Source organism: Lethenteron reissneri, unplaced genomic scaffold (genome assembly GCF_015708825.2).
Source record: "Lethenteron reissneri isolate LAM-NWPU_2019-01 unplaced genomic scaffold, ASM1570882v1 scaffold_1463, whole genome shotgun sequence".
Taxonomy (NCBI): Eukaryota; Metazoa; Chordata; class Hyperoartia; order Petromyzontiformes; family Petromyzontidae; genus Lethenteron; species Lethenteron reissneri.
This window is the reverse complement of record NW_026891183.1, coordinates 13163-31005: the sequence shown is the minus strand read 5'-3', so window position 1 is coordinate 31005 and position 17843 is coordinate 13163. Positions and strand designations below refer to the sequence as shown.

At 58.7% G+C, this 17843-nt stretch overlaps 2 protein-coding genes across 3 annotated transcripts; one reads left to right on the top strand and one right to left on the bottom strand.

The window, feature by feature from the left end:
- Window positions 1–271: 271 nt before the first annotated feature.
- On the top strand, window positions 272–2016 carry LOC133362399 (probable RNA-binding protein 46). The gene is made up of 2 exons (XM_061581340.1): window positions 272–913; window positions 1450–2016. The coding sequence occupies exons 1-2, from the start codon at window positions 272–274 to the stop codon at window positions 2014–2016; spliced, it is 1209 nt and encodes a 402-aa protein (XP_061437324.1).
- A 9200-nt stretch (window positions 2017–11216) lies between these two features.
- On the bottom strand, window positions 11217–16602 carry LOC133362400 (uncharacterized). 2 transcript variants are annotated; one of them, XM_061581342.1, is made up of 4 exons: window positions 16085–16602; window positions 14989–15151; window positions 11846–11967; window positions 11217–11662 (listed from the first exon to the last, which is right to left on the bottom strand). In XM_061581342.1, exons 3-4 carry the CDS (start codon window positions 11931–11933, stop codon window positions 11340–11342), a joined length of 411 nt encoding a protein of 136 aa, XP_061437326.1. In that variant the 5' UTR covers window positions 11934–11967; window positions 14989–15151; window positions 16085–16602; the 3' UTR covers window positions 11217–11339. The 2 variants fall into 2 exon arrangements, with proteins under 2 accessions (XP_061437326.1, XP_061437325.1); XM_061581341.1 differs by lacking the exons at window positions 11217–11662; window positions 11846–11967 and adding an exon at window positions 13115–13235.
- Window positions 16603–17843: the final 1241 nt, after the last annotated feature.

Below are 17843 nucleotides of genomic sequence, written 5' to 3'. Positions count from 1 at the left end.
GTCAAGACACAGTTTCTTGGGTTTTTATTTTATTGTGATTTTCCGAGTTTACAAAGGTAGCTCTCTCTCCATCGTCTCTCCACTCTCTCTTCCTCTCTCCACTGCTGGGCCTGTAGGCTTGGCCCGAGCGAGTTCCCGCCTTTTCACGAGTTGATTCCGCCCCCCGCCGTGGCTTTGTCGGCACGAGGCTTCTGCGCCGGTGAGTGTCAAGGGCTCCAACGGGCCCCAAACCGCTGCCCCGTCGTCACCCGCCGCCGTGGACAAAGCGCCGATGCTCGACATCATGAGCTGCGTGGAGAGGGACCTTCTGGACCTCATGTTGCGCACGGGCTACAACGTCGTCCAGGAGAACGGACAGAGGAAGCTGGGACCGCCGCCCGACTGGCAGGGCCCCCCTCCCGCCCGCGGCTGCGAGGTGTTCGTGGCGAGGATCCCGCGCGACCTGTACGAGGACGAGCTGCTTCCCGTGCTGGAGGCGGTGGGGCAGCTGTACCAGCTGCGCCTCATGATGACGTACGACGGAGAGAACCGCGGCTACGCGTTCGCCACCTTCGCGACGCGCTCGCAAGCCGCGGACGCCGTCAAGAGACCCCACGACTTGGAGATCCGCCCGGGGCGACGGATCGCGGTTTGCGTGAGCGTCGACAATCGCCGCCTCTTCTTGGCGAGGCTGCCGAAGGACAAGACGCGGGCCGAGGTGATGGCGGCGATGAGCGACGCCACGGAGGGCGTCGTGGACGTCCAGATGCGCTTCTGTCGCTACGACAGGAGCCTCAGCCGAGGCTACGCGTTCGTCGAATACGAGAGCCACCGCGCGGCCTGCATGGCCCGCAGGGTGCTGCTGCCGTACTCCTTCCGGCTGTGGGGCCGGGACATCAACGTGGACTGGGCCATCCCGCAGCGAGAGCCGGGGGCGGCGGCTGCTGCTGCTGCCGCGGCGGGTGGCAACGGAAGACGACGAGGAGGGGGGGGAGGAGGAAGCGGCAACTGAAGACGAGGAGGAAGAGGTGGTGGAGGAGGAGGAGGTGGAAGAGGTGGTGGAGCGGGAGGAGGAGGCAACGGAAGACGAGGAGGAGGGGGGGAGGAGGAGGTGGAGGAGGAGGATGTGGAGGAGGAGGCAACGGAAGACGAGGAGGAGGAGGAGGCGGGGGCAACTGAAGATGAGGAGGAAGAGGTGGTGGAGGAGGAGGAGGTGGAAGAGGTGGTGGAGGAGGAGGAGGAGGAGGAGGAGGTGGGGGAGGAGGGGGAGGAGGAGGAGGGGGAGGAGGAGGCAACGGAAGACGAGGAGGAGGGGAGGAGGAGGCGGGGCAACTGAAGATGAGGAGGAAGAGGTGGTGGAGGAGGAGGAGGAGGATGAGGTGGTAGAGGAGGAGGAGGTGGTGGAGGAGGAGGAGGAGGAGGCAATTGAAGACGAGGAGGAGGTGGCGGCGGTCCCCAGGCCTCCCGCAGCCGGAGTGCGCCGTCTGCGGCAAGGTCCCGCACAGCCTGTTTGTGGGCTGGGCGGCGCGCACGCAGCTCTGGCGGGCACCCCGCCACTCGCGGCCCACGCCCGTCGGTCTGGACGAGCTGCCGGAGGCGGCCGTCTTGTCGTGGGAGACGCGTTTGCAGGCGCTGCTACGGAGCGCCGGCGTGGGCCACGCGACCTTCGAACTGCACGCTCACTCGGAGCCCGGCAGGCCCATGGGCCTCCTGTACAAGGTCTCCGTTCCCGGGATGATGCGGGAAGGCAGCGGCTTCTTCCCCGCGGTGCTGAGCTCCAGCGTGGAGGGAGCGCGCGAAGTTGCCAGCGAGCTCCTCCACGAAATCCTCAGCGACGCGAACCCGAGGGCGGGCCCGGCCCCCGTCGCGACGGCGCCTCCGGCCGCCCCGTCCGGGACCTCCCGGCGTATCCCGGCGACTTCCCCGCGCCCCGGCAGCCGGTCGCCGCGCGCCTGCCGACAAGCGGCACGCACCCGTAGTGCCGCGTGGCCGTCGTGGCGGCGTTCGTCAGACCGCGGACGGTGTCCTACCGCTTGAAGCTCACATCCGTTCTGCCGTGTTCACCGTCAAACTGCAAGTTGCCCGGCCGCTCACTCGACATGGTCACGTTGCCGCATGCCAGAGCTCGCAATCGGGTACCCGTACACGTTCCCTACCCGATACCCGGCTACCCGTACCCGGCCGGGTACGGGTAGGGTACAGGTATCGGGTACCCGATTGCGACCTCTGGGATGAAGCCACGTTGCAGGCGCGGGTGGGTTGATTCTAGGAACTTGAATTGTGAGAAGAGACAAGACGTTGGCAAATGAGTGACACACGGTGACTCACCAGTGACTCACGGCTTACCCGTACCCGGCCGGGTACGGGTAGCCGGGTATTGGGTAGGGTACGGGTATCGGGTACGGGTAACCGGGTATCGGGTAGGGTACGGGTAGCCGGGTATCGGGTAGGGTACGGGTATCGGGTAGGGTACGGGTAGCCGGGTATCGGGTAGGGTACGGGTATCGGGTAGGGTACGGGTATCGGGTAGGGTACGGGTAGCGGGTATCGGGTAGGGTACGGGTATCGGGTAGGGTACGGGTACCGGGTACCCGGTTGCGACCTCTGCCGCTCGCTCTCCACTCAGCCGTCCGCCCCCTTTCCTGTTTCCCTCGTTGGGGGGGGACCAGCCCTGACTTCACGTTGTGCCTCATTTGACTCGTCACCCGTGGCCCCGCACACGTCCTCGTCACACCAGGTGTCACCCTGTCATTACACTCTAATGACGACCGACAACTGAATCCGTAAAGACAAAATGATTTCAGGTGTTTTACGCGTCAACGCCATTTTGTTTTGAAAATGTCGGGGAGAAAAAAGTATTTTGTTCACGTCGCATTCTGATGTCAAAACATTTGATTCTTTATCAAATTGAAAAACTCTTCAGCGTAGCGACTTTGCTACACACGGAGAGGTCCGTGCACCGCCTCGTTTGCACAGCCTCTATCCCTGTGCCACGTGTAGTTCGTGCACACACAGCTGTTAAGAGTTTGATGTTTTGTTGATTCACAATTTACGTGTGTTTTCCTGTAATGGTTTTTTGTTAATGTTTTAGTGGAAATAAAGTCGTGAAAAGTCTCTTCCTCTCTCTCTCCCCACTCTCTCGGCCGAGTGTCGCATGCTTGGGACCTTTCTTTCCCTCCTCTGCGGATTTAATTTGATGTGCTGATTTACACCCAGCATATTTCAGACTTCCCTGTTTTGTCAGGGCATGTTCCTGATCATTACCAACGTTCCAATGGCCAGGAACTTCAGAGTAACCTATTACCTTTTCATGCAGCATCATAATATAATTTTCCTGGATCATCGCCTTTATAGCTTTGATCAATTGCCAATGGTTTACCGGTTCGTGTTAGTGTTTACTTGTGCCGCCCTCTTTCCCAGTGGGACCACGTGGCGTGAAGTTGTGTCGCACATGAACAGAGTCGGTGCACATCACGAGTCTCCGTACTCGACTGTCACAGAGACACACAGAGACACACAGAGACATTGATACACACAGAGACACACACACAGAGACACACACACAGACACACAGAGACACACAGAGACACACACACAGAGACATAGACACACACAGAGACAGACACACACAGAGACACACACACAGAGACACACACAGACACGCAGAGACACACACACAGAGACATAGACACACACAGAGAGGACACATACAGACACACACGCAGAGACACACACAGACACACAGAGACACACACACAGAGACATAGACACACACAGAGAGACACACACAGACACACACGCAGAGACACACAGACACACAGAGACACATGCAGAGACACAGACACACATACAGACACACAGAGACACATGCAGAGACACAGACACACACAGAGACACACATAGACACACACAGAGACACACACAGACACACGCAGAGACGCACAGAGACACACACACAGAGACACACACGCAGAGACGCACAGACACACACAGAGACACACATGCAGAGACACAGACACACACACAGAGACACACACACAGACACACACACACACAGAGACACAGACACACACACAGAGACATAGACACACATGCAGAGACACAGACACACACACAGAGACACACAGACACACACAGAGACATAGACACACACACAGAGACACACACACACACAGAGACACACAGACACACACATGCAGAGACACAGACACACACACGCAGTGACACAGACACACACACACACAGTGACACACACACAGAGACACACAGTGACACACACACAGAGACACAGAGACACACACAGAGACATAGACACACACACAGAGACACACACACAGAGACATGGACACACACAGAGACACAGACACACACATAGACACACACACAGAGACACACGCAGAGACACACACACACACAGAGACACACACAGAGACAGACACACACAGAGAGACACACACAGACACACACGCAGAGACACACAGACACAGAGACACACATGCAGAGACACACACACACAGATATAGACACACACACAGACACACACACAGAGACACAGACACACACAGAGACGACATGGACACACACGTAGACATGCAGAGACACACACACATAGAGACATGGACACACACGCAGAGACACGTAGAGACACACAGAGACATGCACGCAGAGGCACAAAGACACGCAGAGACATAGACACAGACACACCGTTACAGACACAGACACACGCAGACACACGCAGAGACACAGACACGCACAGAGACCGGCAGTTGATGCTGCAGCTGCTGCATAGAGTTTGTGTCTCTCTGTCTTTCTGTTGTCGAGTGGATTTTCTTTCCGGGCCCTCTGGTTTTCCCCTCCACATTTGAGAGCCGTGAGTTGCTAGAGTCTTTGCCAACTGCTATAAAGGTTCACGTGATGATGATGATGAACCTCATTGGTAGAACTGTCATCGGTAATGGCCAGCTCAGGGCCTTCTAAAAGAGAGCTTACACACACAGCATCTCAATGAGGCCCTTGCCCGCTAAAAATAAAACGCGGTTTAGTTTCTAGTTCAAGTCTTGTGCACAACAACAACAGCATCATCACGACGCGCCCACCTGCTCAGAGCAGTTCCAGCCCAGGTAAGTGAACTTGCCACCTTTATTACCATCACCACCAGCACCACAATGTCTCCCCCAGTAAACAACAAAACAGCTGGGCAGGCAGCCTCACTCACGGGGCAAGCAGCCAGGCAAGGAGAGAGGAGGCCAGGCCATGGACAGACCGGGACACAACCAACGCTGGGACACGTGGTGAGTCTGTGGGTCTCTGTGTGGCGAGTCTGTGGGTCTCTGTGTGGTGAGTCTGTGGGTCTCTATGTGGTGAGTCTGTGGGTCTCTGTGTGGTGAGTCTGTGGGTCTCTGTGTGGCGAGTCTGTGGGTCTCTGTGTGGTGACCCCAGCCCTTGTCAGGGCTGGGGCTCAGTGTCACCAGTGGTCAGGGGAGATAGGTCCTGGATAGGACCCTGGCTCCCAGCCTTCCCGCCCTTGTGAGGGCGAAGGTCTCGAGTGAGCAGAGGGTCGGGGACCCGCCGGGTCGGTGTGCCTCCCCTAGGTCCAGCCGGGAGGACGCTGGGCTAGTGGGGAGATTGGATAGACGGCAAGTCTGGAGGACGCTGGGATGGCGGGGAGATGGATAGACGGCAAGTCTGGAGGACGCTGGGCTGGCGGGGAGATTGGATAGACGGCAAGTCTGGAGGACGCTGGGATGGCGGGGAGATTGGATAGACGGCAAGTCTGGAGGACGCTGGGATGGCGGGGAGATTGGATAGACGGCAAGTCTGGAGGACGCTGGGATGGCGGGGAGATTGGATAGACGGCAAGTCTGGAGGACGCTGGGCTGGCGGGGAGATTGGATAGACGGCAAGTCTGGAGGACGCTGGGATGGCGGGGAGATTGGATAGACGGCAAGTCTGGAGGACGCTGGGCAAGGGGGGAGATTGGATAGACGGCAAGTCTGGAGGACGCTGGGCTAGGGGGGAGATTGGATAGACGGCAAGTCTGGAGGATGCTGGGATGGCGGGGAGATTGGATAGACGGCAAGTCTGGAGGACGCTGGGCTAGGGGGGAGATTGGATAGACGGCAAGTCCGGAGGACGCTGGGATGGCGGGGAGATTGGATAGACGGCAAGTCTGGAGGATGCTGGGATGGCGGGGAGATTGGATAGACGGCAAGTTTGGAGGACGCTGGGCTGGCGGGGAGATTGGATAGACGGCAAGTCTGGAGGACGCTGGGCTGGCGGGTAGATTGGATAGACGGCAAGTCTGGAGGACGCTGGGATGGCGGGGAGATTGGATAGACGGCAAGTCTGGAGGACGCTGGGCTAGGGGGGAGATTGGATAGACGGCAAGTCTGGAGGACGCTGGGCTAGGGGGGAGATTGGATAGACGGCAAGTCTGGAGGATGCTGGGATGGCGGGGAGATTGGATAGACGGCAAGTCTGGAGGACGCTGGGCTAGGGGGGAGATTGGATAGACGGCAAGTCCGGAGGACGCTGGGATGGCGGGGAGATTGGATAGACGGCAAGTCTGGAGGATGCTGGGATGGCGGGGAGATTGGATAGACGGCAAGTTTGGAGGACGCTGGGATGGCGGGGAGATTGGATAGACGGCAAGTCTGGAGGACGCTGGGATGGCGGGAGATTGGATAGACGGCAAATCTGGAGGACGCTGGGATGGCGGGGAGATTGGATAGACGGCAAGTCTGGAGGACGCTGGGATGGCGGGGAGATTGGATAGACGGCAAGTCTGGAGGACGCTGGGCTAGGGGGTTGATTGGATAGACGGCAAGTCTGGAGGATGCTGGGCTAGGGGGTTGATTGGATAGACGGCAAGTCTGGAGGACGCTGAACTAGCGGGGAGATTGGATAGACGGCAAGTCTGGAGGACGCTGAACTAGCGGGGAGATTGGATAGACGGCAAGTCTGGAGGACGCTGAACTAGCGGGGAGATTGGATAGACGGCAAGTCTGGAGGACGCTGGGCTAGCGGGGAGATTGGATAGACGGCAAGTCGGAGGACGCTGGGCTAGGGGGTTGATTGGATAGACGGCAAGTCTGGAGGACGCTGGGCTAGGGGGGAGATTGGATAGACGGCAAGTCTGGAGGACGCTGGGATGGCGGGGAGATTGGATAGACGGCAAGTCTGGAGGACGCTGGGATGGCGGGGAGATTGGATAGACGGCAAGTCTGGAGGACGCTGGGCTAGGGGGGAGATTGGATAGACGGCAAGTCTGGAGGACGCTGGGATGGCGGGGAGATTGGATAGACGGCAAGTCTGGAGGACGCTGGGATGGCGGGGAGATTGGATAGACGGCAAGTCTGGAGGACGCTGGGATGGCGGGGAGATTGGATAGACGGCAAGTCTGGAGGACGCTGGGCTAGGGGGGAGATTGGATAGACGGCAAGTCTGGAGGACGCTGGGCTGGCGGGTAGATTGGATAGACGGCAAGTCTGGAGGACGCTGGGATGGCGGGGAGATTGGATAGACGGCAAGTCTGGAGGACGCTGGGCTAGGGGGAGATTGGATAGACGGCAAGTCTGGAGGACGCTGGGCTAGGGGGGAGATTGGATAGACGGCAAGTCTGGAGGATGCTGGGATGGCGGGGAGATTGGATAGACGGCAAGTCTGGAGGACGCTGGGCTAGGGGGGAGATTGGATAGACGGCAAGTCCGGAGGACGCTGGGATGGCGGGGAGATTGGATAGACGGCAAGTCCGGAGGACGCTGGGATGGCGGGGAGATTGGATAGACGGCAAGTCTGGAGGATGCTGGGATGGCAGGGAGATTGGATAGACGGCAAGTTTGGAGGACGCTGGGATGGCGGGGAGATTGGATAGACGGCAAGTCTGGAGGACGCTGGGATGGCGGGGAGATTGGATAGACGGCAAGTCTGGAGGACGCTGGGATGGCGGGGAGATTGGATAGACGGCAAGTCTGGAGGACGCTGGGCTAGGGGGTTGATTGGATAGACGGCAAGTCTGGAGGATGCTGGGCTAGGGGGTTGATTGGATAGACGGCAAGTCTGGAGGACGCTGAACTAGCGGGGTGATTGGATAGACGGCAAGTCTGGAGGACGCTGAACTAGCGGGGAGATTGGATAGACGGCAAGTCTGGAGGACGCTGAACTAGCGGGGAGATTGGATAGACGGCAAGTCTGGAGGACGCTGGGCTAGCGGGGAGATTGGATAGACGGCAAGTCGGAGGACGCTGGGCTAGGGGGTTGATTGGATAGACGGCAAGTCTGGAGGACGCTGGGCTAGGGGGGAGATTGGATAGACGGCAAGTCTGGAGGACGCTGGGATGGCGGGGGAGATTGGATAGACGGCAAGTCTGGAGGATGCTGGGATGGCGGGGAGATTGGATAGACGGCAAGTTTGGAGGACGCTGGGCTAGGGGGGAGATTGGATAGACGGCAAGTCTGGAGGACGCTGGGATGGCGGGGAGATTGGATAGACGGCAAGTCTGGAGGACGCTGGGATGGCGGGGAGATTGGATAGACGGCAAGTCCGGAGGACGCTGGGATGGCGGGGAGATTGGATAGACGGCAAGTCCGGAGGACGCTGGGATGGCGGGGAGATTGGATAGACGGCAAGTCTGGAGGATGCTGGGATGGCAGGGAGATTGGATAGACGGCAAGTTTGGAGGACGCTGGGATGGCGGGGAGATTGGATAGACGGCAAGTCTGGAGGACGCTGGGATGGCGGGGAGATTGGATAGACGGCAAGTCTGGAGGACGCTGGGATGGCGGGGAGATTGGATAGACGGCAAGTCTGATTGGATAGCGGCAAGTCTGGAGGATGCTGGCTAGGGGGTTGATTGGATAGACGGCAAGTCTGGAGGACGCTGAACTAGCGGGGTGATTGGATAGACGGCAAGTCTGGAGGACGCTGAACTAGCGGGGAGATTGGATAGACGGCAAGTCTGGAGGACGCTGAACTAGCGGGGAGATTGGATAGACGGCAAGTCTGGAGGACGCTGGGCTAGCGGGGAGATTGGATAGACGGCAAGTCGGAGGACGCTGGGCTAGGGGGTTGATTGGATAGACGGCAAGTCTGGAGGACGCTGGCTAGGGGGAGATTGGATAGACGGCAAGTCTGGAGGACGCTGGGATGGCGGGGAGATTGGATAGACGGCAAGTCTGGAGGATGCTGGGATGGCGGGGAGATTGGATAGACGGCAAGTTTTGGAGGACGCTGGGCTAGGGGGGAGATTGGATAGACGGCAAGTCTGGAGGACGCTGGGATGGCGGGGAGATTGGATAGACGGCAAGTCTGGAGGACGCTGGGATGGCGGGGAGATTGGATAGACGGCAAGTCTGGAGGACGCTGGGATGGCGGGGAGATTGGATAGACGGCAAGTCTGGAGGACGCTGGGCTAGGGGGTTGATTGGATAGACGGCAAGTCTGGAGGATGCTGGGCTAGGGGGTTGATTGGATAGACGGCAAGTCTGGAGGACGCTGAACTAGCGGGGTGATTGGAATAGACGGCAAGTCTGGAGGACGCTGAACTAGCGGGGAGATTGGATAGACGGCAAGTCTGGAGGACGCTGAACTAGCGGGGAGATTGGATAGACGGCAAGTCTGGAGGACGCTGGGCTAGCGGGGAGATTGGATAGACGGCAAGTCGGAGGACGCTGGGCTAGGGGGTTGATTGGATAGACGGCAAGTCTGGAGGACGCTGGGCTAGGGGGGAGATTGGATAGACGGCAAGTCTGGAGGACGCTGGGATGGCGGGGAGATTGGATAGACGGCAAGTCTGGAGGATGCTGGGATGGCGGGGAGATTGGATAGACGGCAAGTTTGGAGGACGCTGGGCTAAGGGGGAGATTGGATAGACGGCAAGTCTGGAGGACGCTGGGATGGCGGGGAGATTGGATAGACGGCAAGTCTGGAGGACGCTGGGATGGCGGGGAGATTGGATAGACGGCAAGTCTGGAGGACGCTGGGATGGCGGGGAGATTGGATAGACGGCAAGTCTGGAGGACGCTGGGCTAGGGGGTTGATTGGATAGACGGCAAGTCTGGAGGATGCTGGGCTAGGGGGTTGATTGGATAGACGGCAAGTCTGGAGGACGCTGAACTAGCGGGGTGATTGGATAGACGGCAAGTCTGGAGGACGCTGAACTAGCGGGGAGATTGGATAGACGGCAAGTCTGGAGGACGCTGAACTAGCGGGGAGATTGGATAGACGGCAAGTCTGGAGGACGCTGGGCTAGCGGGGAGATTGGATAGACGGCAAGTCGGAGGACGCTGGGCTAGGGGGTTGATTGGATAGACGGCAAGTCTGGAGGACGCTGGGCTAGGGGGTAGATTGGATAGACGGCAAGTCTGGAGGACGCTGGGATGGCGGGGAGATTGGATAGACGGCAAGTCTGGAGGACGCTGGGATGGCGGGGAGATTGGATAGACGGCAAGTCTGGAGGACGCTGGGCTAGGGGGGAGATTGGATAGACGGCAAGTCTGGAGGACGCTGGGATGGCGGGGAGATTGGATAGACGGCAAGTCTGGAGGACGCTGGGATGGCGGGGAGATTGGATAGACGGCAAGTCTGGAGGACGCTGGGATGGCGGGGAGATTGGATAGACGGCAAGTCTGGAGGACGCTGGGCTAGGGGGGAGATTGGATAGACGGCAGGTCTGGAGGATGCTGGGCTAGGGGGGAGATTGGATAGACGGCAGGTCTGGAGGACGCTGGGATGGCGGGGAGATTGGATAGACGGCAAGTCTGGAGGACGCTGGGATGGCGGGGAGATTGGATAGACGGCAAGTCTGGAGGACGCTGGACTAGCGGGGAGATTGGATAGACGGCAAGTCCGGAGGACGCTGGGCTAGCGGGGAGATTAGATAGACGGCAAGTCTGGAGGACGCTGGGCTAGGGGGGAGATTGGATAGACGGCAGGTCTGGAGGACGCTGGGATGGCGGGGAGATTGGATAGACGGCAAGTCTGGAGGACGCTGGGCTAGCGGGGAGATTGGATAGACGGCAAGTCTGGAGGACGCTGGGATGGCAGGGAGATTGGATAGACGGCAAGTCTGGAGGCTGTAGCTCCGTAGATTAGGAGTGAAGTGTGAGCTGTGCAGGTCAGGAGGCTGTACCTCCTCAGGGTAACGGGTGAGGGGACCGTACAACCCTTGTGTGTGTTAGGGACTGTGTCATTAAGACAATAAACTGTGTGTGCCATAAAGAGGTTTATTAGTCCGTCCTTTACAACACTACACATGTATAACTTGCCGTGTAAAACATCATTCATTCTCCTCTGGAACGGACGTCGCCACGCGGAGAGACGGACGCCGCCAACTCCGAGCCAACAGCGGCGGGCGTCGTCGTCACGGCTCGAGCTGGAACCCGGCACGTCGCGCGTGCCACGCGAGGTGGTCACTGTCTCGCGGCCAGCGCACGGTCACCCTGCAGGAGGTGAACGGGTTGGTGCGGAGACGACTCGGTGAGCGGCTTTCATCCGGCAATGTCAACCAGGGCCGGGGGCGGGATTCTAGAGTTGCCAGCTCTGCTCCTCCACCGCCGCCACCGTGGTGATGGTGGTGGTGGTGGTCGTGGTCGCAGCGGCGGTGATGGTGGTGGTCGCAGTGGTGGTGGTGGCTGCCGGGACTGTCAGGGAGCAGGCTCGGGGCGGTCGCTGGCTGCTCCATCGCTGGGGAACGAGAAGATCGCACGCAGCGTGGGGAGAGAAACTCTTATAGTGTAGTAGATGATGATGAGAGAGAGACACGCAAACTCCAAGTATACAGCAGCAGGCGTCAGGGTCTGGATCGAACCCACGACTTCCTACGCACCAGGCGAGGTAGTCAACATCTGTGTAGCCGCCGCCGCTCACCGGGACGATTGCCGGGGCTCCGTCTGTTCCGCACGGTGCACACCAGCGCCAGCACCAGCACCAGCAGCGTCACCAGCAGCGTCGCCATGGCCACCAGCGAGCTGATGGAGGCGACACGGCCGCTGGCAAAGAGCGTCACCACGTCCCCCGTGGACACCCCACGCGAGGTGGATGGGGCGGTGGTGGTGGCGGTGCGGGTGGTGGTGCGGGTGGTGGTGGTGGGGGTGGTGGTGGGGGTGGTGGTGGCGGTGGTGGTGGCGGTGGCGGTGGTGGGGGTGGTGGTGGCGGTGGCGGTGGTGGGGGTGGTGGTGGGGGTGGGGGGTGGTGGTGGTGGCGGTGGTGGCGGTGGTGGTGGGGGTGGTGGTGGGGGTGGTGGTGGTGGTGGGGGTGGTGGTGGTGGGGGTGGTGGTGGTGGGGGTGGTGGTGGCGGTGGTGGTGGGGGTGGTGGTGGTGGTGGGGGTGGTGGTGGTGGGGGTTGTGGTGGTGGTGGTGGCGGCGGTGGTGGTGGCGGTGGTGGTGGTGGGGATGGTGGTGGGGGTGGTGGTGGGTGGTGGCGGTGGTGGTGGGGGTGGTGGTGGCGGTGGTGGCGGTGGTGGTGGCGGGGGTGGTGGTGGTGGCAGCGGTGGTGGGGGGTGGTGGTGGTGGTGGCAGCGGTGGTGGGGGTGGTGGTGGGGGGTGGTGGTGGTGGTGGTGGCGGGGGTGGTGGCTACGAGATTGGGGACACACGAGGAGATACGGGGAGACATGGGGAGACAGAGTCACGGGGGAAACAGACAGAGACACAGTGAGACAGATACAGGCAGAGAGACACAGACAGAGACACAGTGAGACAGATACAGGCAGAGAGACAGATACACAGACAGAGACACAGACAGAGACACAGAGAGACACAGACAGAGACACAGACAGAGTGGGATGCTGAGCAGTGTTGTTGGATGAGGAGCGGTGGTGCAGCGGTTAGCGCTACACTGCGCTATGAACCCAGCGTCCCAGGTTCGATTCCCGCTCACGGCCAACACCGGTGACGATTATCTAAACCGTTCCCGGGCCTCCCCTAGGTCGCCTCAGCCTCAAAATGAGTACCTGGTGCGGCGTATAAACATCGCCACTGGGGAGACAAAGGCGGCCGGGCGTGGTGCTGGCCACCCACCCCCTCGTGTAAAGTTCTGACCTTCATAGGTGCTCGCTAACAGCACTTGCCCCAACAGTCTGTTAAGGCTACACGGGGGATATTTGTCTGTGTGTGTCTGTGTGTGTGTCTGTGTGTACCTGTCTGTGTGTTGTTGTTCAACACCGCCTTGCCAGGCACGCTGAGGAGAGGCTTGCGGAGCCCCAATGCGGTTTCAGGAAAGGGCGGTCCTGCACAGATGCCATATTTTCTGTCCGTCTGCTACAGCAGAGGTGTAGGGAATTCCAACAAGACCTACATCTCTGCTTTATTGACCTGGTCAAGGCCTATGATACCATCAGTAGGACTGGGCTCTGGGCAGTTTTTCGTGCTTTCGGAGTCCCTGACCCTCTGCTCACGATCATTAAGGACCTTCATGATGGTGAGCGGGCCCGGATAAAACTACGTGGCCGGGAGTCAGAGCCTTTCCCTGTACACCTTGGGGTGCGACAGGGATGTCCTCTGGCTCCCACATTATTTAACATTTATTTTAACCACATAGTTCGTGAAGCCTTCAATAGCTGTACCAGAGGAATTTCCATCTGTTACAGATACAATGGGAGGCTGATCGATGCCCGGGTGCGGTCAAGGGATGGCTCCCTATCGCTCAACCATGTTGCGTATGCTGATGATTTGGTAATAGCTGCTCATTCAGAAGAGGAGTTGGAGACGCTGCTGCTGAGACTGGAGCGTGCCACTAAGAGGTGGGGCCTTACCATCAGCCCCACCAAAACTAAGCACCTGCCTGGGTATTTTGTACCATTGGACACTCCACCCCCACAACTCCCAATTGGTGATTGAGGAGTTGTGGAGAGAGTGGAAAGTTTCCCATACCTGGGCAGTGTGCTCATGACTGGCTGAGGTCTCACTCCGAATCAGTCGAGCGGCATTACCTTTTCATCGGTTACATAATACTGTGTGGAAGCTACCTGGTTTGTCACTCCGCACGAATCTTCAGGTCTTCTCGGCCACGGTCATTCCCTCCCTTCTCTACGCATGCGAAAAGTGGACCCCCCTAATGGAACATATTCGCCGGTTAGAAACATTTAGGCTGGCCTGTCTACGATCCATCCTGGGTTTAACCTGCAGGCTGGATTGTGTGAGGAGCTCACAAATCCCAGAAAGATCTGGGCAAAGTCCCATTGGTGAGCTCCTCCGGCAGGCAAGGCTGCGTTGGCTGGGCCATGTAGCCTGCATGCCCAGCCACCGCATGTCTGAACAGCTTTTGTTCAGCCGGATAGAGAGGGCTAAATGGGTGCGCCACTCACCCACCCACTCACCCACTCAATCACTCAACTACTTACCAAATCACTCGCTCACCCACCCACTCACCCACCCACCCACTCACCCACCCACTCACTCACCCACCCACCCACTCACCCACTCAATCACTCACGCACCAACTCACTCAACCACCCACTCAGTCAACTACTCACCCACCCACTAAACCACCCACTCACTCAACTACTTACCAAATCACTCGCTCACCCACCCACTCACCCACCCACTCACCCACCCACCCACTCACTCACCCACCCACCTACTCACCCACCCACTCACTCACGCACCCACTCACTCAACCACCCACTCAGTCAACTACTCACCCACCCACTAACCCACCCACTCACTCAACTACTTACCAAATCACTCGCTCACCCACCCACTCACTCACCCACTCACTCACTCACCCACCCACCCACTCACCCACTCACCCACCCACTCACTCACTCACTCACCCACCCACCCACCCACCTACTCACCCACCCACTCACCCACCCACTCACTCACTCATTCACCCACCCACCCACCAACTCACTCACCCACCAACCCACTCACTCACTCACCCACTCATTCACCCACTCTCTCACCCACCAACTAACTCACCACCCACTCACTCACCCACCCACCCACTCACTCACCATCCCACTCACTCACCCACTCACCCACCCACCCACTCACCCACCCACCCACTCACCCACGGCGCTGTGTGGTGGAGGGACGGAGACACACGACAGTGGAGACCACTCCCCTGTCTTCCACCGCGGGTAGCGAGCCGCGACTCTCACGCGGACGCAGTACTCAGCAGCGCCTGCAGGCTGAGGCAGCGCGTGGCGGTAGCGACATCCCACAAAGCGCTCCTGGCAGGAGCAAGCAGATGGTCTCAGTGTGCCGGGTTACGTGGATGACACGTTGGTGGTCTGGCCACACGGCAAAGATAGACTGAGCGCGTTTCTAAATCATCTCAACTCGCAAAACCCATCCATCCAGTTCAGCATGGAAGTGGAAGCTGACAGAACTCAACCATTTCTGGACATTCAGTAGCAGCAGCAGCAATAGCATCGTCATCAGTAGTAGTAGCATCACCACCCACCCCACTCACCCACTCACTCTCCCACCCACCCGCCCACCCACTCACCCACCCACCCACCCACTCACCAACCACCCCCACCCACCCACTCACCAACCCACCCACTCACCCACTCACCCACCCACCCACCCACTCACTCACTCATCCACCCACTCACCCACTCACCCACTCACTCACCCACCCACTCACTCACCCACCCACTCACCAACCCACCCACTCATCCACCCACCCACTCACCCACCCACCCACCCACTCACCCACCCACTCACCCACCCACCCACACACCCCCTCACCCACCCACTCACCCACCCACCCACTCACCCACCCACTCACCCACCCACTCACCCACCCACTCACCCACCCACCCACCCACTCACCCACCCACCCACCCACCCACTCACACACACACACACCCACCCACCCACTCACCCACCCACACACCCACTCACCCACTCACCCACCCACACACCCACTCACCCACCCACTCACCCACCCACCCACCCACCCACTCACACACACACCCACTCACACACTCACTCACCCACCCACACACCCACTCACCCACCCACTCACCCACCCACTCACCCACCCACTCACCCACCCACCCACTCACCCACCCACCCACCCACTCACCCACCCACCCACCCACACACCCACTCACCCACCCACTCACCCACACACCCACCCACCCACCCACTCTCACCGTGCTAGTCACACCCCTCCTTGTGGAGACCTCGGCTTGTAGATGGTACAGCACGTCACTCTGCGCCATCCTCCTCCTCCACTCGCTCCTCATGGAGACCCGCACGGACAGCTCCCACCGCTCTCCCTCGTCGCCACCGCCATCACCGTCATCGCCGCCATCACCGTCATCGTCGTCGTCATTCTCGTAGCCATCTTTGTCGTCATGTTTGTAGTCCTCACGCTCACTACCACACTCCTCCTCCTCGTCACCACCCTCGTCACCACCCTCGTCACCACCCTCCTCACCACCCTCCTCACCACCCTCCTCACCACCCTCCTCACCACCCTCCTCACCACCCTCCTCCAGCGTCGCATCCTTGTGGAGCATCAAGGTGACAGTCGGAGCACTCAGCACGGCTGAGACACACACAGACACACAGACACACACACAGACACACACACAGACACACACAGACACAGACACACACACAGACACACACACACACAGAGACACTCACACACAGACACACACACAGAGACACTCACACACAGACACACACACACAGAGACACACACACAGACACACACACACACAGACACTCACACACAGAGACACACAGAGACACACACAGAGACACTCACACAGACACACACACAAACACACACATACACATACACAGAGACACACACACAGACACACACAGGGACACACACACAGAGACACTCACACAAAGAGACACTCACACACAGAGAGACACACTCACACAGACACACACACACAGACACACAAAGACACTCACACAAAGAGACACTCACACACAGAGACACACACACAGACACACACACAAAGAGACACTCACACACAGACACACACACAGAGAGACACTCACACACAGACACACACACAGAGAGACACACTCACACAGACACACACACAGACACACACAGAGACACTCACACAAAGAGACACTCACACACAGAGACACACACACAGAGACACACACAGAGACACACACAGACAGAGACACACAGAGACACTCACACACAGACACACACACACAGAGACACACACACAGACACACACACAGAGACACACACGCACACAGAGACACTCACACACAGAGACACTCACACAGAGAAACTCACACAGAGACACAGAGAGTGAGACACTCACACACAGACACAGAGACACACACAGAGACACTCACACACAGAGACACTCACACACAGAGACACTCACACAGATAAACTCACACAGAGACACAGAGAGTGAGACACTCACACACAGACACAGAGACACACACAGAGACACTCACACACAGAGACACTCACACACAGAGACACTCACACAGAGAAACTCACACAGAGACACAGAGAGTGAGACACTCACACACAGACACAGAGACACACACAGAGACACTCACACACAGAGACACTCACACACAGAGACACTCACACAGAGAAACTCACACAGAGACACAGAGAGTGAGACACTCACACACAGACACAGAGACACACACAGAGACACTCACACACAGAGACACTCACACACAGAGACACTCACACAGAAACTCACACAGAGACACAGAGAGTGAGATACTCACACACAGACACAGAGACACACACAGAGACACTCACACACAGAGACACTCACACACAGAGACACTCACACAGAGAAACTCACACAGAGACACAGAGAGTGAGACACTCACACACAGACACAGAGACACACACAGAGACACTCACACACAGAGACACTCACACACAGAGACACTCAC